Below are 18,227 nucleotides of genomic sequence, written 5' to 3' on the forward strand. Positions count from 1 at the left end.
ACCTTGAGCCTTTTGCCCTTGGAGGCATGGTGGGTATTTTGTCTCTCCCTCATAGGGCCTTTGCTCCCACAAGAACAAAAAATGTTGGTTACTGAAGCCTTAACTAGACCATGCTGAGCCATCCCACCTGAAGGCGCAATAATATCTCGCTCAACATATTCAGCGTTCTAATCACGCCTGCAAGGAGTTGCCTTCTCTGGCCTTGACCCTTCAATCGGTGCATTTATCCTGGAAATGATTGATGGCCGAATTGCGTGAATTTGTGAAATATCAGATACCATTTTCTAATCAAAAAAGGATATTGTATTTGCATATCAAATGAGAAGCGAGTAGTGTCACTGCCTTAAAAGCCACTTTGATAACCTTCAGCCACCCTTGAATAAAAGCTTTTTATAATTTCTCAGATTAATGGAAAAAGCGATTTTAACTAAAAGGATGTTTCTAAACCTCTGTTTCTGCTGTTCCATCAGAGCATGCCGTTGGGACGTTGTTGGGCTGCATACCAGGAGCAGACGGATGTCGCCATTTCCTTTTCGTCCGGTCTCTCGTCTCGGCTTTGTAATAACGTGATGGAGGATGGCCGAGAGAACAGAGGGCCAGAAGCTACCTGCATTGTTACTGCAAACTCTCAGTCATCTGGCTTCTATTGTCAATTATTTCCTACTTGACCTAAAAACTGTGGTTTACAACATTTTTGTCCATATAGTGGCAGTGTACACACTGTGTGCACTGACTATGCATAGTGTGTACTATACACTAGGATAAGATCAATCAACTTGAGTATAAATCCATGGTATGGTGTATGTGCAGTCATTTGTACACTGGTATAGTCTTGGGGTGTCCTTGTCGAACTAGAGTTGAATGGGATGTATCGAATAGAACGGATGGCATGGCTCCAAAGTTGTATGCAGAGGCTAATGAAGGCATAATGTATGAAATTCCATGCGGCTTAGATGCTGCTTGAGCCAATGACTCTGGCCAGTGGTCTAGATTCTGAATGGACTTAAACAGATGATTGGCCATTATCGTACATCAGGTTTATCTGTTCGAATCAAAATATTAAGAGTAATGGCCCAACATGCTGATGTCATTGACATTAACCCTTGAAGGCATGTAAGAAAGTCAGGTGTGATACCAGATCATTACACAATAATGGCTACAGGCCCAACGCTTGCTGCTGGGTGCAGTTTGTCATCATATCAAAGACGAAACCGTGCTTGATATCTTTGCGTATTAGACATAGGCTATTTGCAGCAACTTACTGAAAATGGAATTTCTTGCTGAAGAAGAGTAAACAGCTTTAGAGGCATCAGATGACTTTTACCAACATTGCAATCTAAAGATAACACTCCTCAATCGTCCGTCTTAACACCAATACCATGTCTCCGTGTACAAAAAATATTTTGTTTCCGATTGGATGTTTTGATACCTTGAAAATATGTTGGCACACATTCGTTAAGCTTTTTCCATATGCTATCTACAGTGTCTCAGGTTATATGGTTAAGTGTATATTAAGTTGGTTGTGACTGTGTTCTAGTGTACCCAAGGCTGCCTTAACCAGGCTGTGTCTTTCATGAGCGGTATAAAAGATTTAAGAGGACGTTTCATCACTGAATCATGTTTGGGGAAAGATAATGAGCATTTCTCCTCAAAATCATGTAGGCCTGAACACTGATTTTCACCTGTAACTTGCCAGTGTCATCATAGACATTCGATCCTCACCCTCCCCTAGACCCGATGTTCTGTGACTGATTTAATGCCTTTCTTTTGTTCCTTTCATACCATATTTTCCCACACGGAAAGTGCCAGAATCTCTTGAGCTAATCTCTCCAGGTTCCAGTGCATGGGTGGCTAGTCTCACCATGACCGTGAGGCTGTACTCTCATAATCTCAAGTCTGGATGCTGATGTCAAGAGGCGCTGATGACCCACAATCGAAAAGCGTTGATTATCAGTGACTTTCTCTTACAGATTGAGAGCTAGGAGAGAGATCAGGTAGATTTCTTCAGAGAAGAGCTGGAAGACATATCAAAGGCTCCTAAGTGCATCTCTTCAGCTTCTGTATCTTTAACATTCATTTTCCTCATTGTTTCCTTTGCAGCATCAGTGTCAACTAGATTGTTTTCCTGTAAAGGCCCATCTTCTCATAAGCGTTTATGTCGAGTATCTGTGTCCTAGTGTATAGTATCTCACATTTGATGAGATCTTGACCTTTACCTGGCTTCAAAATTTAAAAAAAGTGATTCTTATTTCATGCCTCTTTTCACATTTATCTTTGCAGTTGACGGTGGTGATCAAGCGCAATGACGACTGTGGTTCCGATCGTTTCCTTACATATCAAGCTCAAACCGACTACCTCCCTTCTACGTTTGATAACGGACGTGATTATTTTGGTCAAGACAAAAGTGTTCAACTAACAGTGATAGAAACTGGCAAACATGTGGAAATATACATTAGATACATTGCAACGACTCTCTTGGTACGACAAGTCGGCCATTACTTTACTTTCGCAATTAAAATGCCGGAGGAGATAATCAACAAAAGTCGTGAGATTCCATACGCATTACAACTCTGCGTAAAAGGATGTCCAAAAAGTGAAAGAATAGACTATAAAGAATTTTTATCTCAAAAAAATAGTCGGTTAAAAAATATAATTCATCAAAAACAACTTGCAATGACGCGGGAGGATGCAGTGGCACATTGCCGTCAATCGCAAGTTGTAGACTTTTATTTTGATTCCTGTGTCTTTGACCTCATGACGACCGGGGACAAGAACTTCACACTGGCAGCTAACAAAGCCCTTCAGGATGTCCTACGTCTATACCCCGAGGCGAGCAAAGGACATAAAAACCGAACAGATCTGTCGACATATGATTCATACAGTGGAGTGGATTCTCTACGGACTAGCTGGCTAGCGTCTCCTCTTGCATTTTGTGTGCTATGTACACTAATTTTAACGAACTGGCGGACATTATGAGAATTACAGTATTCTCTCCTTATTTATGTGTGCTTATTGTTGATTCATACTCCTGTGCAACTCTGGATTAAGGTTTGGCTACATCTCCTGTGTATTGTGATATAGAAGTGTGAATGTGCTTGGGGAAATCCGCCACACTGTGCGACTTCTCGGAGATTCAGACTTGCTTTCTGCTTGTAGTCTTGTCGACGTCTTTTTACTATCAGGAATATACTGATAAAAGACAAATTCCTGGGGTTATTTTCCCTAAAAATAATGTCATGTCCTGGCAATTTCTCTTCCGCTGAATGTATTTTGGAAATTGGAGAGAAAAAATTACTCTGTTACAAACCATCTGACAGAAATTTTGTCTTTTTGTTGACAATTTTTTTCCTGATTGTTTGAATTTCAATGGCCCAAATGTTGATTCTTTGAATGGAAACGGCTGTAGTGCCATGAAGCCAGGATATGATAACATTACAATAACATAGCTCTAGAATTCATTCAGCTTGGGGGTTAAAAAAACGGGTTCAGTGCCATTCACAGCTTTTCATCCAAATCATTCATCACTTCAGCTAAGCGGCCAGCATTCATCATCGCTGGCTTGATGTTGCACACCACGCTGGCGTCTTGATCCAGAGAAATGGGTCACGACAGCGAGTCTTTACAAAGCTATGCCAAAAACTTGTACATATGTAATGAAACAATGCATTGAGTATTTCTTCTAAACTACCAGTGCGACTCAGAACATAGTTGGAGAAGGTTATCTTCATCAGCATTATCACCTCTTTCCTGATCAGTGCCCCTTGTGGTGGAGCATTGTTGTGTGACCATGACCAAGCTATCGAACAGAGTGATGTGAAAGTTTCACAGGGTTGGGGTTTAGGGTTTAGCAATCTAGCTTTCGGAACCAAATCTCCTCGCCATGTGACAGGATGAGTTGATTGGTACCAATCTGTTCTGATTCATAAGTTCGTTTCAGAGGTAACTGACTCCAATTTTGAGTTGAGTCGTAATAATGAAATAACTCGCACGTTTAATACGTTTTATTTGAATATTATGCAAATGGATTTTTATTCTGGGATACTTTTGTGTTGAATCCTCGTTTTTTATGCCTTTGTGTGAAAGATGCATCTTAGTCTGACTCTTATAACGACTGCATCCTCATCTTCAGGTGGGATAGGACAATGGCTGGTATGTTTACTGGTGCATACCTATTGTACCTGGGAATGAGCTTGGTCACTTTGCCCCTAGTTTGCCAGAAACTGCATTTGTTGAAATAAACTTTGTAATGCAGTATGCGCGTTTAGTTTCTGCCAAATTTCGGGCAAAACAATCCAACGTTCTGTGGATTCTATCATGCAGATTTTGGTGTCTACGATTTACCATTTCAACAAGAGTGGTTAAGACGCCATCATCTGGGGGGGGGGGGAATTTCTATCGTTGTTGATAGTCACGCAATGAAAGTGTTGATATGTGTCTTTTTGATACGCTTTCATAGGTCAACCCAAAGAATGAATCATACTTCTGCCAAATATTGGGTGATATGAATAAAGACTAGCAAATGCTTTTATCTAAAACTCCATGTACATTTACACTACACCTTTCTGTACAAAATTGAAGTAAAAGCATTTGCTAGACTTTATTCATATCAGCCATTATTTGCAACATACATCATGTTGACACTGTATAGGGTAAAATAGCAGCCTTTGCCAAAGATTGGGTGAAATAGTCGGATGTGTGCATACATGGATACGTTTTTTGATGGTTCTTTCAGAAGGACTACGACAAAGGCTTGTTTCTCTTGGACAGATAAAATATCCGTCAACAGACAGGGCTGAAGTGTCTGTTGTGTTAAATTATTGTATAGCTTAGATTGTCTTAGAATGTCATTCTGAACACGTCTTTGAGTTGAGCTGTCTTCTTTCACAGGAGGGCGGGGTCTGTTTGTGTGGGTAAAGCACAAAACATTTGTAGAAAATCTTGTCAAAATCAAATCAAAAACATCTCAAGGTAAAAACTATATTTCAGACACTATGCTCATCATATCGGTTGGGAATAAGACCGGTCTGTATTCAGCTGCATTGTTCATGTTGAATGTGTTAGGAATGATATTCTAAGACAATTATTGAGAAACTTTTTGTGCAAAATAAAGAAGACCTGTGAGGGTTGTTTGTTTATAAATCAGTTCTTGTGACTTCATTGTACTTTTCTGAGACCCTATTCCCACTTTTCTACAATCGTTGAAAAGAATGCCTGACATACAGGAAGAAGGATTGCGATTTGTCTCCCCTGCTTCGAAACCTAATCAGAGGGTCAGGGGAAACGGTCTCATGCTTTGAGACATGATTCTAAATGGTTTGTTGTGGATATCTTCAGCAGGAATCCTTCAAGTTTCAAGGATGCACAAGACACTTTATTATTGGCCTAATAGTTCTGAATGTGCCATTTCAGAAGTACCCTCTTGGCCAATTTGTATTTCACCGTCGAATATGATGGGGAGAGACCCAAGTTTCAACCACTACTTGTGTTGACATCGGGTTGATATGCTATATCTAGAGACGATATGTATAACCACTTGGGCTGTCATAAAACACAGTTATTGAGTAAATCAATAACGTTCATTATGACCATAACTGCCAGAGTCGTTGATGGGTGACAGAAAATCGATACGTAGAACTCTCATCCATGGGGAGCTGCATAAGTTTACCACACAAGTGCATTTTCTAACCGATGCTGTGCAGACCTCATGCGCAAGGCTAATATCCTCATACAGGAAAGCGTTAACACACAAGTGGAAATATGAATTGGCCAGCCTTGAAAATGTTAATGGATGGAATCTCTGTTATTGGGGAGCTTGGTGAGATTTGGCGTGTTTAACAAGAACATGGGGACGTGCATAGTTATGGAGCCAAAGCTACACGAAGATGAAGTCAGTTCATGTGCGCTGCTGGTAACATGCTAGGAAAGGAGCATGTTAATGACCTTGGTTTGCCATTCTATCCAGCTGACACTCTCAACTGCTATGCAAGGGTGGACTCTGACATTTTCGTGATACATGTATATGTAAAACCCCTTCCTATTCCGAGTAACTCTCAACGTGGTGTTACATGCTTCACATGGCATGTCAAACCATTTGATTGAGTTGGCCTATATCAATCTACTATTTCCCCTCTTGGCCCATGAAGAATTGTGTCAAGGACATAGCAAAACACTTGGAGTGACACCTCCGGTTTGAATATTCAGAGATAAGTATCGTCTTCCTTATAAGACTTGAATGTCCTCCAAAGTAAGATTATGGATTCGGCTGTCCACTATCAATGTGGTTGTAGAGAAAGAAGGGCATGTGAAAACACTATCCTCTTACACAGTCATAGCAGTTTCATGCCCATTTACAAGGCAGATGGTCATAAAATCAACTTGATTGCATTTTTCTCTGAAAATGCCAATAAAACCCTTCACACATATTGTACATGAAGGAAATCCTTATTTCAAGCCCTTTGGATGACCTTTATTGCCAAATGGAATATTGCCCTGTTGAATTACTTGAGCAATAAAAAGCTGCCTTATGGTCTTTAGGTTGTAAAGCTTAAAGGTTGAAAATGGGCTCCTCGAATCTTTGACAACTTACTGGTGTCGATCTTCCGTTGACGTTGACGGAACGATATCAGGGAGTTTCCGCAAAATCCCCGAAACGCAAACAAGATGAACGCCGATCTCATTGTTCGACACCGTTATCAGGAGATCGAACAATGGTATGATTTGCGTTCACGTGGGCGTTTCGGAGGTTTGCGAAAACTCCCTAACGACAGAAGCACGGACTCGCTTTTAGACTGAATCAAGACTACCTTCCACTAAGATTTAAAGAAAAATTGAAATAATGTTGGAGGGTCCTTGACCACGTGGACTGTCATGGCCTTCGGTGGTTAGCGCCTCGTATCACTTGGCTGAAGCCATAATAAACGAAACCTTCCCAGGAAGACTTGTGTTTTCATTAGGTTTGCGTCCATTACCAGCAAACTCATTCCTCAAAGCATCTACCGCAACCTATTCTCGGAGATTCCTTTATCGATTTGTGGTCACAAATGGTAAGGCTTCCACAAGCTTATTGACATTTCCCCACGGCTACGGAGAGACAGGCCGAGATAGGGAGAGCGCGGGGCTTGGGCGTCAAGAACGCTTGCTGAATGAATGTAGTTGACTTTTGCAATGCCGTGTGATAGGGCGACTCCAACCTACTTTTGACGGTTAAAACCTTTGAATGTTTCCCGTATATCGCAGTCCAATCAAGGCAATCCAACACACGGAGGTGGCGTCCATGCTCCACGCCCATCATCATGGTAAATCCGCCGTCAGCTTCTCCGTGCTTAGTCCTTCTGCTCATTCTACAGTGGTATTCGACTACGAAGACCTATACACACCCCAGGCAGTGGAGTCAGTTGATCTGAGAGGACATTGAGTAGGACCAACAGCTAAATGATGGACGGAACAGTTGCAGAATTCCAACCATGTCAAAGTTAGTCGTGGATACCAGCAGTTTTGAACTGACTCCTACCACTGGATACCTCTGATTCTGAAGGCGATAGCTGCAATTCAATGAGGCCAAAGAAGAGCTGCCACTTCACACTCTTCACTTATCTTCCGTGAAGTGTTGAACATCTCGAGTGATCTTGAATATCCGATTCATTAAATCTGAGAGTCATGCCAGAAGGCTCCTGTAGATTCTACATCTCAATGCAGAACAAGGCGTATTTGGTGTTCTACCAGATCCGGTTCAATTCTTTTGATCGTCTCTATTCACCGGAGGTTGGGGATCATGCAGAGACCTTTCCCAAAATATGAGCAAGCAGAAATGATAAAGCAGACTTAGGCCTATATTACCATCCGTTTCAACGAGGGATCGGAATGCGCGAGAACCTTAACCGTATGACCTTTTGAATTTCAAGGTGAATTTCCGTGCATCTCAAACTGTGCCGCAAAGAGTAGGCCTTGATGCAGTTCAGCTTTAAGCTTTATCGGAACAGGCTATTACTTGGTCACAGCAATATAATTCGACTTACAGTTATACATGTACAGTACGACTCTACCTAATTGTATATATGCATTTTTGTCAGATTTTCTTCAGTTTTGTCACTCAGTGATTGCCCCAAGGCAAGAACGACTTGTTCTTCGCAGTGTGAATACGAAAACCAAAAGAATTGCCTTGAATTCTTGCAAGTTTTCCTGGCCCGTGGCATTGACATTATGTTCAATTCATTACTGGCAAAGGGCCATTTCCTCAGCTCGGCATCCAGCTGGTTTTACAAGCATTTTCAAACCGTTTGACCAAAGGGTTGTGTAAAGTGTATACTAATTGACACACTTCTTCTACCTAAACGCTGTGTGCCAAGTGGACACATGCATGTACTACACGTTTACTTCAATTCTCCATATTCGACCATATTCTGAATACAAAACGACGAAATTTAAACACATCCCGTAAACCAGTGGTTTTCAATCAATACCGAAATCATGCTGTAGAGTCACATAAGAAGTAACAATATGCCAACTATTCGAGCACCGTTCAGAGGACGCGGCAACATTCATGGCATCCGTTCTGCCCCAAGGCGTGGTGAAAACAACGAACATCTTTGAACGATGAAAGAACACTCATGGCGAAGTCTTCTTCTGCCAGGCTCTATCTATAACGATAACGTTACCATAACGTTAAACCTTTAGATCGAATTGAGCTTTTTCCAAGCTGATTAATTAGCAATACTCCGACCGACCCACCGAGCTAATTCATCATCTCGATGAAAATGGTAAGGTTATGTAAAGATACACCACTTCATTTAATAGTCGGCTAGATGAAATCAGGTAGATAAAAAACATTCTCCTCGCGCATGACCAGGCGCTAGAATCGTTCCGCCCGTGCTTGCATTTGCCGCCAGGACTGAGACTCGGCCATATTGTAAGTTTCAATCATAGTAAGAACAAAGCATGACATTTTGGTTGAAATTTTGGCAGAACACAAAGTCTTTTTTGAGAATGTTCTATTCGCGTGGCGAGAACGTCTGAGGATACTATAATGGCTGCCATCAAGTACGACATGGATGATCTTCAGACGTCACTATACATTCTGAACCACCAGAGGTTCTCCGCTACCTCCCCTTGTTGGTGTAACAGAGTCCGGGTCGGCGGAGTGGATCCAAAGCTTGAGGGGCAAGATGTTACAACACGGAGGAAGAGAGACTTGCTTGAATACGTTGCCTGCGTGGAGAATGGTAGATACTTTGTATAAAAACAGGTGGTAAACTTCAAGCAGGTGTCAAGCCTCAGGAGAATCCCTTCAAGCGGGTTTCGCACTCCTTTCTCAGAGGTGGCAACTCAATGAGGAGAATCGTGCAAACTTCCCGCTATCCCGATCTGCAGGAATGAATTTATTGGTAACAGCACTTTGAGTCCATAATCCACGAGCTACCTGCGATACTGCCAGTCTTTCGTCTTTCTACAGACTTCTATTTGTCTACTAATTAAGATGGGAAAAATCAGGAGCTTGTGAGTACGGGTACAGTGTACATGTTTTATTTGGCAAATTGTACCTCGGTATTGGTTGGTCAACGTCAAGGATGAACAGTTGTCTAATGTATCATTTAGTTGATCTAGCGTGCAACTGCATTTGCAACATTTGCGACACTTCAAATCAAGGAAGGAACTTGAAGAAGCGCATCTGTTGGCACGCGTAGGCATGATGGAGCATGGTTCAAGCGACCGCGAGTCCGATTTCCGTCAGTTGGAGTCTCTTCAGGCATGGTGGTGCACCGATGAACTTCGACTGTACCACTCTGTCGACCTTAGCAGAATTATATACTTCCGACCGTTTGCCGTTGGATGTCTGATACGATGCCAAGTATCAAGAGAACGGGCCTGCTGTCCACAAGAAGCTTGTTGGTGTTGATGCGGCAACGCACCAGTCGTAAATCCCGTTCACCAATAATTCTCACCTGCTCACCACACACATTTCTACCATGGAGCCGAGAGGTGGATGTTCCAGGTTGATTGCAGTGAGAAAGGAAGCTGTTGGAGCTATCCTTGTAGTAACACCATGAGTCAGCAATCAGTCTCACCGTTGGCGATGGCAAATTGAATATCTTCACATGAGACGTGTCACCTGCATGCTGAAGAGGAAGCAATATGCTAACTGGATGAACGTATCCAGAGAAATGTGCGTATACATGTAGAGCATTCTGTATCACAGGCTAACATACCTTGAATACGTTAGCCCGCTTGGTTTGTTGCCATGGATAGAACGTGATCGGAATCTTACTTTAACCAAGGATATGTCAACGTCAACGTTTCCATGGTGGAGAAGCGTACAAAGTTATTTTGCGTAAATAAAAAAGATCCATCCTTCTTACTACCTTCATATTTTGATTGTCCGACGCCCGCGTTGTCAGTTAATTTGGCGACAGACCCGGCGGACAAAAAAATTTATATTGGAATGGTCCAGCCTCCGCAACACTGTAAAAATGTATATATATAGCTTTGTACGCATGACTGGGGTTTTACAGCGTAATGACCGCGGTTAACAGCGGTATCGTTGGAATACTCCTAGAATAACGACGTTGCTAGATTCTTCAAAGAACAGTCCCGTTGGCCCCACGAATTTGTTTTATGGAGGACTCTCATAATAAACTGCGACCATCACGGCCGTGTCTTGCAGCCTGTACAAACGGATCCGCATAGCTCGTTTTCGCAGAAGCACTCACTGCGTGTACTATATCGATCTATAGTTATTTTACTAGATTTCGCTGCATCGTTGTCATTGTCACATCGCAGATTGATGCATGCTTCCAAGGGCTAAAATTATCGACCGAAATCGCTGGTCTCGATGTTCATTTAATTGGATCAGGATTGGCGGTCCGATTGGCGGTTATCATCGCCAAAGCAGACGATCTCGCTGTCTCTCTAGTTTACGCGGCGGCTCATAATCAGTGGCACAGAGCCTCGGCGAGTGGCGAACCGACTCGGTGGTGAAACAGTGACTTGTCAGTTCCCTTTCCTGTTTTAACACTGAAGTCAAACCGATCGAAATCATATAGTCCACCAGCCCAAAAAACATCTTGATGAGGAGGCATACTGCCACTGATTGGGTAAATGAATGATCTGCAGGCTACCGAGGGGAAGTTTCCTTATACACAATAGGAGGGTCCAGAAAGTTACGCGAAGCTGATCACTTTATAAACCTCTCTATTGTCAGACAATCACCAAAGAGCGACTGGTCAAATTGACAGCTCAGCGAGTTGTTTATTGTTAAACTTATGCCTACTTTCTTCATCACACCTTTCATCTGCAGCAACCCAGCGCGTAACATCTTATTTATAGAGCAGGAGAATCAGACCCGTTGACAGATCAGAAACATGCTGCCTTTCCGAGCACATTTCTAAACACCACCTTCCTTCATTGGCCCATGAAGTATACTGGATGACTGGTACTTGCTTTCCACTTCATACGATGGTGTCATAAATCACAGCCAGGGAAGAAGCAGTGGCCATGAACCATTTTCAGGTCGTGAAGTTCGGCATTTCGGGATATATCCATATCCACTGAGAATCAGTCGTTCCAGTCGATCAACCAAACCAGATTTTCAACATGAGGACGTCATGTCGAAGAAAAGCGTTGCTGTGCAGTAATAGGCCTACCCATCTTAACGTGTTCCATCACATTCGTACATTTCATCGAAATTTGCCTCATCATCTTGACAATTACTAATAAATAATCACTGATGAGAACAGGTGCAGGATGACTAGCTTCAGATAGCATGATCTTTCACCGCCATCCAATAAACGGACAGATTTAGGCGAAGGGGAATTCAAGATCCGACGACGGCCCAAAAGGTACACTCCTGCGCTGCACTCAACTATCATCACATGGTCTTAAGCATTTTCAAGGTTTTCTTCCACAGTCATTACTATTTGGCCGGGCTCAGGGGGAGGGCGCAGGGACTTTCTATGGAGCTACTGTCATTCTAGGTCCATGTCCACACTGCAACATCTATATCACATCAGATTGGGCCCCAACGTGATGCTTAGTCTTTGATCTTCACAGTCTGAACCTCGAGACCGCGGCGGATCAAGGCTTCCAAAATGCATAACGCTCTGCTGAAGGGGTGAAAATTCAGCGGTTCAGCTTTAAACGCCTTTTCCCAAAGTCTGCACAACAAAGACTCGGGATTAAATCCGGAGCAATTAAACTTTGCCAACTAAAAATCTTCACTGCTGAGCTCCTTTCAAACCCAGCAAGTTTCTATTGAATTTATTGAACATGGTTTTTATACCCCACAAGGAATCAAAGCGGCCTATTCAAGCCACCACCAATCGAAAAGAAATTGAAATCTTTTCGAATGTAAATTTTTCTTCACAATATTATTCTGGTTTGAGCGTACTGCCGATTTATACGGAATTGACCAGGGGCTCTGACAATGGAGGGTTTAATTACAGTTGGTAACAAGAAGAGGGATTATTTTTGTTCCATGCCACACGTTAGATTATGTAAATTGACCCAGACCATGCTGACCACACGATCATAACAGTCCGACCTTTGCTCACGGATCGAGTCATCGTGGGAGCAAGTGTGTAGTCAGCCTGGTGTTTCAATGTGAAGGTGTTCCCCAGAAATGAGGGGTGACACCAAAGATTATCGCGGGCCATTCAATTATCGTGGCGCCGTCTACTAACCAATGAATTAACTAAATCGGAGTACTGTAACCCAGAAATATTTTGCGGCAGCTTTTTTTGGCAAGAAATCTGTTTTCCCCGCAAAATAACGATTTGGCGCGTTTTAATTTTGCGGAACTACGGGATCTGTGATGCATGATAAATGGATGAAGTTACATTTGCGCTTGTTAATTTTGCGGACCAGGTCGGACCGCAAAAAACGCAAAATGAAAAGCTACACAAAATTTTCCTGGGTTACAGTATGCTCAAGGGATAAATATCTTGTGTATTGGCAAACCCCGACACAAACATAGTGTGTGGGTGTGCGGGTGCGTAGGTGGGGATGGGGGGTTACGTCTCACCGGCTATTTCAGGATCAAGGTTCTCAAACGACATCACTGATATACATTGTATATTACAACACATACTCGACACTGTGTTTGATGCTGTAATGTGTAAAAATCCTTGAGCGGACCCCCCCCTCATAACAGTGAGCAGAGCCGGCCCGAGAGCGGATGTTCGCGACGTCTGTGGATGCAGAACTGGAAGTATATCAAACGCGTACACTGCTGAAGATAATTTACGTTGGGTTCAAGCGATGCCACCTGGTTATATATGAAACAAAACCAGGAGGCGTCGATTACGATTTTAAATATTCCCGCCAAAATAACTCCTATTTCAGCGCTTGACGCGTACTGTAGATGGCGCTTCAGTTTATAAAACACTTGCGCGTCAGCCATTTCCAACGGTTGTCGTGGCCGAGTGGTTAAGGCGATGGACTAGAAATCCATTGGGGTCTCCCCGCGCAGGTTCGAATCCTGCCGACAACGTAATGTTTTCCTTTTCTTAAAGGAATGCTGTGGACTGATCTTTTTATTTTTTTCTGTTTTTAATTTGTGTTCATTATGCAGATGTTGCGTTTTAAGGCTATTGAAAACGTCTGCGCATTTTAATAATGGAGCAATTATGTGCTAAACATGTTGGATTTTGTTGCAACAACCAGACCTGATGAGATTGCAGATACTGTCACAACCAGACCTTGAGCCAAGGGCAGCACGAGCAGATCCACAGCTTATATAGGTGAGGAATCTGTAAGCACTTCTGCCAAGAAATTTAAAGGGGAAGTCATCAATATAATATTGTGGGGCAGTTATGGATTGACAGGGAGTACCAAGGACGGGACACTTTCTGTCCTGTCCTGTAGTAGATTGGCTGGGAGATTTCGGCACACTCTTGACGCTAGGGCCTACCATGCCAAGTTTGGGGTCGGTTTATCCTATTGCATTTCGAAAACAAATGCCAGGGTAAGAAATTAATGAGAGAAGACCATGTACTATCTTGTGTTTGTTTTATTATTTTCATGTATGTACAATTCATTCCTAATGAGACTCATCATCATACTACAGAGACTGCTGTAGAGTAAAAATGGTGCCCAGGAAGTGGTATGGTCCACATCAGTAGACAGAGACCAAGGGAACTTCAAATGTGGAGTTACTAAGGCAATATTCATGAAAGGGTTTCAGCTGGCAGTTTACGGATGGTGTACAAACAAGTCATGTGTTGAGGCCGGTACCTCACATTCTCTCGGCATTCAACACAAGGACACAGAAACACCTTTTCAGCTCAACACTCCCATGAATTTGTCCCGTTATCAAGATTAAGGTAAACCAACAGTACCCACACTGTGCAATACCTACAGGGTGGCACCATAAAAATGTCAAATTTCTTACTTTTGTGACATTTTCATAGAGCTACCTTGTATAGGGATTTCATTTCTACATTGACTTGAGATGATGATGCAAAAAAGTGCCCAGCTTTAAGGAAAAACATGCTGATGACATGCCGCCTGTCTATCCTTCTTTGCATCAAGGGTTGAATATTCCAGTAGCAACACTGAATCAAAGAAGAAATGTTAGGTAATGCACAGGTCCTGTACAGTCAGGATATTTTGTTTAAATCCCATTTAAATTTATCACCAATATTCCACTGGACAGCGCTTGACGACAAAGGAAAAAATATCACAAAAATACATGAATGTACAAATATGGTTATGACATTTGTGATGATCTCGAAGGGGGGGGGGGTAGAGTGTCATTGCAATACAAAGACGAAGTCACTGTTTTTCCAAATTTCTTTTCACTCCAGTTTATCACTGCCTTGATTAGTCACAAGTCAGAACGCATTTGACTGAGGGAGAGCACCTGGCCCTTAATGAAATTTCATGGTCAAATTCTTTTTAAAATGTTAAGATATCGTGGAAAAGGGGGGGGGGGCTGGGCTGGGGGAGCTGCCTCTTGGATCCACATCATCTGATACCTCAATGCACCAACACATAGCTATCAAACTCTCATACACAACAACCCATGATGAGTTCTATTGAGATGACACACTACAGCACCCGCGATAACCGTCCCAGGTGGACAGCAAGAGAACAGAGAGATCAATATGGTTCTGTACATCCAATTACACAACATGATTTAGATACCTTTTTTAAAGAGCCTCATTTATGATTATCGTAAAAATTGAATTGAATTACAACCATTTCTTGCCTGAAATGTTAACCCATTTCAAAAGCAGGATTCCTTACAAAACTCCCCATGTCGCTGGGGCTTTACAACCGATATAAAAATGAAATACATTGGAAGCAACTGAACCAGCTACAATGTAGAATATGTACACATCATCACATACAGAGAAATGTCTTAAAACATAAACTGCCTGACACGCCTTTTTTGTGATAATCTAATTCTCTCAGCGATCACACATTAATTTAGATCAAGCTTACTGGTACTGCCTCTAAGCTTAGATTGTAGAATATCGGTAAAGCTCTTTGAAAATATGTGACCCGCTCTACCAAAACTAGGCGCTTGTCGCATCTGAACTTGACAGGTTGATACGGACTTGTTGTTCATTTCCCTATTGTAGACCTTTTGTGAAATCTGACCAAATCAGTTTGTAATAGATTTCACAAAAGGTCTACAATAGGGAAATGAACAACAAGTCTGTATCAACCTGTCGAGTTCAGATGCGACAAGCGCCTAGTTTTGGTAGAGCGAGTCACATATTAGAATTGATTTCATAGATGTTCTTCTTAGGGAAATGAGACGGACACCAAGTGAGACGGTTTAAAGCTTAGCCTGTATAAATGCGGCACAAATGGGAAGAGATGAAGAATGTAAGGTGAGGACAATGACATTTGAATTTCATGCAAGAAATATGACAAATTAATGAGACAAAATACCCTTTTCATAAAAAAATGAACCTTCTGAATATTCCATTTCTGTGCAGCATAACAAAGACCAGAGCAGGTTCATAAAAAAGATTTTACTTCCGAATCACAGAATTACGACACAAATACGACTTAATCGGCAACTATTTTTGGGTTGTAAATAATAATTCAGTAGCACGTAACTAGATTGTAAATACTGTAATATTATCTCTTGAAACGTCCATAAATCACTAGCACAACTTTTCTAAATAATTACTCAATGTTACAGCTCTCAAGTGAAAGAAGTTAAATTCAATTGTGGCCAAGTCGCTTTTTACCGGGTCAACGGAATTGAACCAGCCAGTCTGAAGTTTAAGTTACAAAAATAATTCTGTGGACACAGAAAATGAACTGATAAAACAATGAATGTTGTTCTACAACAGTTACGACTAAACCTGTGCATGGTTTATGCATGAAAATTCTGATATGTACTCAAATTGAAACAAGGGCGACTTAAGAATTCATCATTTTCACACCATGAATGACTATGCAAGAAACCAAATACATGTTTTCAATATCAGTTCAAGCCTCGTCTAGAAGGTCAAATGATTTGCATGGTAAAAGGATATTCAACGACTTTTACATGTGAAAATGCATTCATTCAAAAATTGCACATTTGGGAATGATAGATGGATTTAGAAAAATATCAGGACACCATACTCAATTTCATGAGCAATCAAAAAGCAAGTCATCGCACACTAGAACATGTATTTAGTCTTTGAACTACTCGAGCTGTTTACCAGAGTAGCACAATTCATAGGTACACAACGTCAAACTATAGTGTAACTGTGACATTTTTGGTATTGTGCTAATACAATTTTACCTCTGGACTGAATGGAAATGTCAGCAGAAACAGCACAAGTTTGAGAAAGCCTTAACACCAGCGAGACATCAGAGGTACATGTACATGTAGTTCAGAGGCAAGAAGTTCCTTTGACACACTGATTCACCTCACAGACCAAGGATGAAACATCAAAGATGCCTTCAAAGAGCATCTTCTCCGATGTGGGAGTCAAAGTTAAACCTGAAAGCAAAGCTTGGCTCTATTACAAAATATACATACTCGAGTGTGAATATTTACATCTTGTCTCAAGAACATGATGGAACTCGCCACCATCACACACACCTCCTAAATACTGCTCAGTACCACAAGGTTGGCACCTTTAGTCTCCAACAGTACACACCCTATATGATTGCAAATTGCCTTAACCTATGAAGCGGAATCGACAAGTCAATCAATGTAATATATTCAACTCGGTGTCCAGAATTTCGTTTCTCTAGATCATCTTCAGCAGTTTAATCCCTTAGTTCTCTTCATAATGAAGTATTTCACATTCTGCTATGATAATCATAGCACACTCTCATAATGTTTCGATGTTTATTACGAGACACACTCTAACATACAAGCAAGTTCTCATCCAAACTTCTGACTTTGTGATCCAAGTTACGAACACTCATGGTACCTTGGCAGCATGGTACACCGATCACACAACATTTGATAGCTTTAGACTTCCAGTCAACATAGTTTCACCGAGTCTTTAAGTTAATGATCTTCTGCTGTCACTAATCTCAGGCTCCACAATTTCTCTTTCATATTCAGCCCTCAATACTGGCCATCTCTGGATACCAACAACTGCAGAGTATGGAATGAATCATAACTCTTAGCACTATTCATCCACAACTCTTCACATCATCAGATAGAACATGTCTTAGTGATGTTCACATGTTAATATCAAACTGACTCGGAACTCTGAACTTTAACATTTCACACAGGCAGAATCCTCAACTTGAGAACCAATCACCAACCAATTCCAAGCCCTTGTAAATTGATCATCTCCAGGAAACTCCTATGACTGACGGTTACTGCCCGCTGCAACTCTAAATCTGGACATTCCTGCGAAACTCCAGGCTAAAGCAGGACGCAGGCAGCCATATTCCACGAGCCCAACAGCACTGAACCACGGCCAGAACAGGCCTGACATTCAAGCCGGAGGACATTCCAAGATGTATGGTCAAATCAGCACCACTGCTGACCTAATTATGAATACTTCACAGTCGACAGGACAACTGGTGTCAGTGTTTTGAGCGCATATCAACATCACGGCTATTATTATAGTCTGTGCCAACTTTGGCTTCTTTTGGCAGTCGTTGTCGCTCAGCTCGGTCTTGGAAGTCCTCTGGTTTACGTTTTCTATCCAAATGTGATTGGGGAAACCTGAAATATAACACATGGCCATTAGTTATCAACATGTAACAAGCATGCACCATTGCCCCAGCATGAGAAATCCTACATGCTGTTGGCGAGCTAA

At 41.9% G+C, this 18,227-nt stretch overlaps 2 protein-coding genes and 1 non-coding gene across 9 annotated transcripts in view; 2 read left to right on the plus strand and 1 right to left on the minus strand.

Annotated features, from left to right (window-relative positions):
- Window positions 1-5,142, plus strand: part of LOC135483247 (repulsive guidance molecule A-like) — a 30,592-nt gene extending 25,450 nt beyond the window's left edge. For all 4 annotated transcript variants that reach the window (XM_064763933.1, XM_064763934.1, XM_064763936.1 and 1 more), the window contains one exon: window positions 2,281-5,142. In XM_064763933.1, the coding sequence (XP_064620003.1) occupies window positions 2,281-2,976 (696 nt within the window). In that variant the 3' untranslated portion in view covers window positions 2,977-5,142. The remainder of the gene's footprint in view (window positions 1-2,280) is intronic.
- An 8,256-nt stretch (window positions 5,143-13,398) lies between these two features.
- Window positions 13,399-13,480, plus strand: Trnas-aga (transfer RNA serine (anticodon AGA)). Its single transcript has one exon. It is a non-coding gene; the product is annotated as a tRNA-Ser (tRNA).
- A 509-nt stretch (window positions 13,481-13,989) lies between these two features.
- The window catches only part of LOC135483248 (chromodomain-helicase-DNA-binding protein 1-like), a 28,018-nt gene continuing 23,780 nt past the window's right edge, over window positions 13,990-18,227 (minus strand). For all 4 annotated transcript variants that reach the window (XM_064763939.1, XM_064763938.1, XM_064763940.1 and 1 more), the window contains one exon: window positions 13,990-18,133. In XM_064763939.1, the coding sequence (XP_064620009.1) occupies window positions 17,992-18,133 (142 nt within the window). In that variant the 3' untranslated portion in view covers window positions 13,990-17,991. The remainder of the gene's footprint in view (window positions 18,134-18,227) is intronic.

The sequence above is a fragment of the Lineus longissimus genome, chromosome 2, assembly GCF_910592395.1.
Source record: "Lineus longissimus chromosome 2, tnLinLong1.2, whole genome shotgun sequence".
In the NCBI taxonomy this organism is placed as follows: Eukaryota; Metazoa; Nemertea; class Pilidiophora; order Heteronemertea; family Lineidae; genus Lineus; species Lineus longissimus.